Source organism: Lolium perenne, chromosome 1, assembly GCF_019359855.2.
Source record: "Lolium perenne isolate Kyuss_39 chromosome 1, Kyuss_2.0, whole genome shotgun sequence".
Lineage (NCBI taxonomy): Eukaryota > Viridiplantae > Streptophyta > Magnoliopsida > Poales > Poaceae > Lolium > Lolium perenne.
In genome coordinates, this window is record NC_067244.2 from 155,681,820 (window position 1) to 155,689,532 (window position 7,713).

The 7,713-nt window shown below is 51.1% G+C and overlaps 2 protein-coding genes and 1 non-coding gene across 3 annotated transcripts; 2 read left to right on the forward strand and 1 right to left on the reverse strand.

Moving 5' to 3' along the window:
• The first annotated feature begins 484 nt into the window (after window positions 1-484).
• On the forward strand, window positions 485-2,020 carry LOC127308833 (probable xyloglucan galactosyltransferase GT19). The gene has a single exon (XM_051339738.2). The coding sequence runs from the start codon at window positions 533-535 to the stop codon at window positions 1,901-1,903; it is 1,371 nt and encodes a 456-aa protein (XP_051195698.1). The 5' UTR covers window positions 485-532; the 3' UTR covers window positions 1,904-2,020.
• A 522-nt stretch (window positions 2,021-2,542) lies between these two features.
• Window positions 2,543-2,613, forward strand: TRNAG-GCC (transfer RNA glycine (anticodon GCC)). The gene has a single exon. It is a non-coding gene; the product is annotated as a tRNA-Gly (tRNA).
• A 393-nt stretch (window positions 2,614-3,006) lies between these two features.
• On the reverse strand, window positions 3,007-5,416 carry LOC127308844 (flavin-containing monooxygenase FMO GS-OX-like 4). Its single transcript, XM_051339749.2, has 7 exons — window positions 4,741-5,416; window positions 4,441-4,511; window positions 4,199-4,351; window positions 3,998-4,080; window positions 3,756-3,891; window positions 3,470-3,646; window positions 3,007-3,339 (listed from the first exon to the last, which is right to left on the reverse strand). Exons 1-7 carry the CDS (start codon window positions 5,267-5,269, stop codon window positions 3,160-3,162), a joined length of 1,329 nt encoding a protein of 442 aa, XP_051195709.1. The 5' UTR covers window positions 5,270-5,416; the 3' UTR covers window positions 3,007-3,159.
• Window positions 5,417-7,713: the final 2,297 nt, after the last annotated feature.

Genomic DNA, 7,713 nt, shown 5'->3' on the forward strand with positions numbered 1-7,713 from the left:
TTGTTACTTCTCTCGTATTTTCCTTCCCAATTGGTATGAGGATGGAAAGGGATTCGGTGTTCATCCAATTCCCTCAAATATCCTTCCCCAAAAAATACACTAGTATGATGAATAGTTTCTATTTAGAAAAAAAATGTGGGGATGAGAGAGGATGGGAGGTGATATCTCGAAATTATTTCCTTCAAAACCGGAGAAGTAAATAGATCAGTGGGGATTTTTCGGGATACAAAATAATCCCCTCTCATTCCCATAAATATACACGAGAAGTAAAGAAGGCATAACGGGCCAGGCCGAGCGCGTTCTTGCTTTAGGCAGCCCTAATGATCGGGCCCGCATTGAGCGGCGAATAGGGTTCTGCAGCCACCATCCTGCGTTGCAGATATTTAGCCCGCCAATTATTTTCTTTGGGCTTCAAACTATCTCACGGCTTCAGCCCTTGACAGTTACGGCCTTAATACATGAGCGATCTAATAAATATTCTGACAGTTACACGAGGACCCCACTCTCACACTCACTCGCCCACTCCCGCAAGATGCCCAATTCCCTCCTGCTCCTCCTCCTCGTCGTCCTCCGCGCCGTTGCCGGCGACTCCGGGGACGCCGCCGGAGACGCGCCAGACCCATGCTCTGGACGCCGGATCCACATCCGTACCCTCCCCCCGCGCTTCAACGCGCAGCTCCTCCGCCACTGCGACGCCGCCTTCCCGCTCGCCGACCCATCCGCGGCGGCCACCTCCGCCCCGTCCTGCGAGTCGCTCGCTAACCACGGCCTCGGCCCGCGCACCCACGCCCGCAGCCACTCCTGGTACCGCACCGACGCGCGCCTCCTCGAGCCCTTCTTCCACCGCCGCCTCCTCGAGCGCGGCTGCCTCGTCGCCGACCCCGCAGCCGCGGACGCCGTCTTCGTCCCGTACTACGCGGCGCTCGACTCCCTCCCCTACGTCCTCGACCCCGCCCTCCTCAACTCCTCCGCGCTCCACGGCGCGTCCCTCGCCCAGTTCCTGGCGCGCGACCGGCCCCAGATCCTGTCGCGGCGGCATGGGCACGACCATTTCATGGTGCTCGCCGGGTCCGCGTGGGACCACTCGCAGCCGCCGCGCTCGGAGCCCCGGCTCTGGGGAACCACGTCGCTGGTCCGGCTGCCGGAGTTCGAGAACTTCACATTCCTGGCGTTCGAGTCGCGCTCGTGGCCGTGGCAGGAGCACGCCATCCCGCACCCGACCTCCTTCCACCCGGCCTCGCTCCCGCGGCTCGACGCCTGGCTCGCGCGGGCGCGGCGCTCCCGCCGCACCACGCTGATGCTCTACGCCGGCGGCGTCTCGCGCCCGTCCAGGCCCAACATCCGGGGCTCCATCCTCGCGGAGTGCGCGAACCGCACCGACGCGTGCGTCGTCGTGGACTGCTCCGCCGGCAAGTGCTCGCACGACCCCGTCCGGTACATGCGTCCGATGCTTGGCGCCAAGTTCTGCCTGGAGCCGCCAGGGGACACGCCGACGCGGCGGTCGACGTTCGACGCCATCCTCGCCGGGTGCGTGCCGGTGTTCTTCGAGGACGCGGCGGCGAGGCGGCAGTACGGCTGGCACCTCCCCCCCGCGCGGTACGACGAGTTCTCGGTGCACATACAGAAGGAGACGGTGGTGCTCGGGGGCGTCAACATCGCCGAGACGCTCGCGGCCGTGCCCGACGCAGAGGTGCGCAGGATGCGGGAGCGCGCTCTGGAGATGGCGCCCAGGGTGCTGTACCGGAGGCACGGGAGCACAACGGAGCTGAGAGAGGCCGGCAAGGACGCGATCGACCTCGCCGTGGACGGCGTGCTCCGGAGGATACGCAGGCGGGTGCTCGCGCTGGACCAAGGCCAGCCGGAGAGGATATACGCGCAGGAGGATGACATTGTCGAGACGTAGGACTAAGAAATGAAATGCTCTTGACGACATTCTCTTAGCCTGGATTTAGGCAAAGATTTGTAATGTGCAGTTCACGGTTAACCGTCTTTTTGTCCGGTGGACATTTTCTTTTTGTCATCTCAGCCGCTACTTTTGGTTTTCCTTGTAAATTTCTCAGTAATTTGTATCCTAATTGTTCCCGTAATACTAGTCTACTAGACAGTAGTGTATTTCCATTTACATACACTCCGAGTGAGAATGAATACAGTTATAGTTGAATACTACCTCCGTCCCAAGGAATAAGGCGCACACGTATTTCAAGGTGAACTTTGACCATAAAAATTGAGCAACACAATTTTGATTATATTATATGTAATTAGTATCGTTGGATTCGTATTGAAAAATACTTTCTAATGATGTTAATTTCATACAAACAATCTTTATAGATTTGAAGCAATTCTTGGTCAAACAAAAAACACGTAAAACGAGGACGCCTTATTCCTTGAATCGGAGGTAGTATGGTGTACTTCAGTTCAGTTATCATCAGGTACTATAGTATAGTAACTGCAGTCATATAACTGTATTCTTTAATGAACAGGTTTGCTTCAGTTACCATGACGGGAATGATCTAAGAATTTAATTGTTACCTACAATCAGCAAGCACCAGTGGTCTAGTGGTAGAATAGTACCCTGCCACGGTACAGACCCGGGTTCGATTCCCGGCTGGTGCATTTTGGTTTTTCCTTCAGATGCCATTCGGGAATCCCCAAATTAAACTGATTCACATGTCAAAGCAATGGGGATCCAGGATTCACATTCCAGTTTTCCTTTTTTTTTTTTTTACTTAGATACCATTCAGGAATCCCCAAATTAAATCGATTCACCAGTCAAAGCAATGGGAATCAGGATTAAAATTCCAGTTTTCCCATTTGCTTGTGCCTGCAGATGATCATCGTCCCACCTCTGGAGACGAGCTGCCTTGTTCCTAGCATGCATCATCTTCCTCCCCTTCAATAGGTGGATGGTTGCACCTGCATTGCTCCGCGAGCCAATCATCATGGTCAAACTGCAAACATATCATGCTTAGCAGGAACAATGATTGTACCTACTGTGGAATGTTGATATGCCGTTCGTGAATCCTCCAATTACGAACTGATTCACAAATTAAAGCAATGATTCACATTCTAGTTTTGAGTGCACGTATGGACTGAACATTATTTGACCTGTAAGCTATACGATTTTCAAATCGGAATGAGAATCAGGATTCACAACAAAGATTATAGGTATTTCTTGAAATCCTCATTTGCTTGTGCCAACAGATGATCATCATCCCACTCGTCGCGGTAGCTCTCCGGACGAGCTGCCTTGTTCTTCGAATTAGCAGCATACATCTGTTTCCTCCATTCTTCAATTGGTGGATGACCGCATTGCTCCGCGAGCCAATCATCATACTCAAACTGCAAACATATCATGATTAGCAGGGACAAAGGCCGTATCTACTGTGAAATGTTGATCAGCAAGACATGAAGACATTCACAATTCATAAAATTATGTCAACTATCCACATGCATCTCTGCACTAGGCTACCTGATAGCCACCACTAAAGTTGTGGGTGTATCTCTTAGGCCATCCACGAGTTTCTCTTCTCAAGTAGATGGCTTTGACATCTTCCATCATTTCATCTTTGGATGGAAGCTTGATCCGTCCAGACAGAACACCAGCAACCCATTTGCTTTGGAGTTCAAACAGTGGAAAAGGGATAACCTGAATGAAACAGATGCCATTGAGTTTTAGATACTAGAGCATTGGAAGGCCGTCATAAGTGAATCTACGGTATCTACAGCTAAGAGCAAAAGGTTGCAAACAAATTGACCTTCCACGGCAATCCGATGAAAGATAGGTCAGGAGCCACATGTATAGGGAAAATATGCTTGTATAATGGATCAACGCAGTTGTCGTCCACAGAAATGGTGCTATCATCGCCAAGGAATGGGAAGTCATACAGGTAGCTAGACAGCATACAGAAGCAGTGAACACATGATTAGTTTGAACCAACAAAGCGATATGGAAAGGTTTGTGTAACAGATGGGTTTCAGGTATGCTACATGACTATACCCAGTGCAGTGCATGATGACATCCGCTTTGATTGAGTGGCCATCCTGGAACACCACACTGCCATCTTCTTGTGCACTGTCAATCTGCAAGTGGAACATAATTATGTTATAAAAATATGTTATGTAGTCTTTAGTAAGACTGGCAGCCCCTTTAATGGATGAAGCCACCATATTCAACTCACAAAGAAAAACTGGTGCTTACCATGGAATGGAGCCACATATTATCATATCCAGGTTGCTGTTCGCAGGTGGAAGCCGGTGCTGATCTGTCAGCAATATGAACCTCCTTTGCAACGCTTGCAATGTCTCTCGAAATGTCAACTGCACTTGCCGAGGCTCCGATTACGATCACTACCTACCAAGGCAATGTGTACTTGAAGTTCAAGATAGTTAAGCACCGCAACACACAAGGGAAGGAGAAATCACGGTCAGAATCATACTCACTTGATCAAGGAATGGCTCGGGAACACGGTAATTGTGGCTATGCATCTGCTTTCCGGGCCACACATCTGCCCCTGTCAAGGTTTGAAAAATACAGATTTCATGACCAAACTCAAACCTGCCATGTGATTTCAAGTGCCTGACAATTGTGTTTGTGGATCTGATTATCATGGCATCGCAAGTTTGTAACTAAACGTTGGACAAGGCACTAAATTGCATCACTTCCTTGAAGAATTCAGCAATGCTGAAGAGTTCAGATCAAATTTGCACAATTACCAAGTTCGTCCTGTAGAGAATGATTACCAGGTATGGATGCGATGCGAGGCTCGGAGTAGTGCCCGTTGCAAACCACGACGGCATCATACACCTCCTCGTCCTGCTCCCCTTTCTCCCCAAGCTTCCTGGACGTCACCGTCCACCTCCCGCCGGCCTCCCTGCGGACTCCAACCACCTCCGTCTCGAACCTGACGAGCCCGTACAGATCGAACCGCCGCGCAAAGTCCTCGAGGTACCGGAGCACCTCCTGGTGGCCGGGAAACCTGCGCGCGTCGACGACGGAGCTGGCCGCGGCGAAGGGGAAGTCGAGGAAGCCCATGACCTCGCGGGGGAGGTTGGTGCGGAGCGAGGCGTAGAGGCTGGAGTGGGTTGCGGCGGCGCCGAGCGGGTCGGTGGCGGCTGCGGGCGCCGGGGCGGCGTAGAGCCAGGTGCCCCCCACGGCGGCGGCGCGCTCGAAGACGACGGGGACGTGGCCCTCGCGGCGGAGCTCACGCGCCGCCGCCAGCCCGGCCGCGCCCGCGCCGACGACGGCGAGCCGGAGCGAGGGCGACGGCATGGGAGGCGCAGACCGCAGAGGATGGGAAAGAGGCGTGTGCTGAGCTAGAAGCTGGAATGGCTTGCCTTCGCCGAGCTATCCCCGATTTTTTCAGCCGAGGAGTCGTGTTCGATTCGAGTTCTTGTTTGTTTTGTTCATGTGGGCGAATGTGCGTCGGAGATTTGGAGGGAAGACGGCGCCTTCTAGGCCTCACCAACCGTTTTAGCTGCTTGCTGGATCATGGTTCACTTGCACAATACTTAAGAGCATCGCGTCACCCAAAGTAATTTGGGACGCGTCGGACCATAAAACAGTTCCAGCCGGTTCCCCTAATCCGAATTTTGTGCGGCACGCCCCGATACGGTGTCCGGCGCCTCGAACCCGTCCCGTCCCTCTGGGGACGCCGGACACACCGAAAAGCGAGGCGGGGAGTGGCGGGGCCGACCCGTCAGCGGCACAATAAATTTTAACCTAACCGTCGTCTACCTCGCGACGGAAGTTATTGGCTTTGCAGTGACGGTGCAGTTCCCGCAGCGACGGTGCAGTTCCCGTAGAGGCGCAGCGACGCGTCCCGTCGCGCCTAGCTCTGCGTGCCGGCGTTAATGAGCGCCACCGCCCCTCCGCCTCCCTCCGGCCTATAAAAGGACCGCCTCTCATCGTCCCTCTCACACACAAACCCTAGTGCCTCTCTCTCAAACCCTAGCCGCCACCATCTCAACAAGACTCGCTATGTCTGGTAGAGGCGGAGGCCGACCTCGCGGCCGTGGTCGTGGTCGTGGTCGTGGTCGTGGCCGCGGTAGAGCTGAACGCTCGCCGTCGCCTCCCACACCATCGGCTTCATCGTCGGAGATGGACGTGGAGCCGGACGTGCTGTTCGAGTTCGTCCTCGTCCTCAAGGGCGACCCGCGCGGCATCCAGAGGCTGCCGGACTCCTTCGCCGACTACGTCGCCGGCGACGACCGCCCGCGCACGATGCATCTGCGGGAGGCTGCGTGCGGCTACTACCGGTGGATCGTCGACGTGATCTACGACGCGCGCGGCAAGATGTACCTCAACACCGGCTGGGAGAAGTTCGCGCGGCACCACAGCCTCGAAGCCGGCTTCATCCTCCTGTTCTCCTACTTCGGCAACAGGGACATGAGCGTCAAGGTCTTCGACGAGACGCGCTGCCGCCGGGACTACCACGACGACAGCACCGACGAGGAGGACGACTGATAATGAAGAGTGTTGTTTCTTCGCAGCGAATACGTGCACGGAAGTTTCTGGATGTTCGCCTCATCGGTAGAACCAACAAGACCACCATCCTCCCGCTGGATTTTCCAGTTTGGGTGACTGGGTGTGCCCTCGAGTGTTATTTCTTAGCAGCGAACACACGAAACCTTCGATGCACGGCCTAGTTAGGTTTAGTTTTTTTGCAAAATTTTATATTTGTGTCCACCATGGTTCAAACTATGTATTAGTTTGTGGAAAACCATGTTCCAAACTGTGTCTTCGTGTAAACCACGTTCACAATTATGTATTAGTTTGTGGAAATTGAAATAAAAATTCCAAAAAAAAGTATTTTAAATGTTTGGGGGAGGCGTTTGGGTGATGCGGCTGGGGAGCAATGTCCCCCAAACACGGCACGAACAAAACACGTCCCCCAAACGCTCAATCCGGCGCGGTTTGGGGGACGCGGCTGGAGATGCTCTAAGTACTATCTCCATTCGAAGGTTCAAGGTATATTTTTTTCATAAAGTCAAACTATGTTAAGTTTGATTAAATTTTTATAAAAAAGTATTAACAAGTTAAGTACAAAATTAATATTATTAGATAGATAATGAAATATATTTTCATGTATTGTCTACAAAATATCATATTTACTGATAGATTATTCTAAAATTTTGATCAAACTTTACTTGCTTTTGACTTTTTCAAAAAATATAAGCCTTAAATCTTGGGATGGAGGTAGTACTTTTTAATTCCACAAGGGTAGATTGAAAACTCACTTTGTAGCTTGGCCTACATATAGGATGTTTTACAAACAAAATCGAAATCAGTATTTCTAAGTTTTAAAAAATTGTGGAAAAAAATCTGGCTGTAGGTAATTATGTATTCCACAATTGTGCAAAGTTTCAATTCAAAACTCATTGTAATCTAGGCTACACAAAAATAATAAATTCTAACAGTTTTGGGGATTTTAAAAATGTGTATTGTTCACTATTCCCAGCTCTATATTTTTGTTATTTTTGTGTAGACCAAATCACAAAGTAGTTCGTACTGAAATTTTAAACACTTGTGATATATATCACCAACTACATGCAGATTTATTTTCAAAATATTCAAAACTTTAAAATATGATTTTCAAATTTTCCAAAAAAACAAGCTACATGTAGCTCGTCCTATAAAATGCTACACTCTAGGGTAGACCAATTATTTAGCCATGTTGTTGTTAGATGCAAAAGATAATTAAGACAATCGGATAA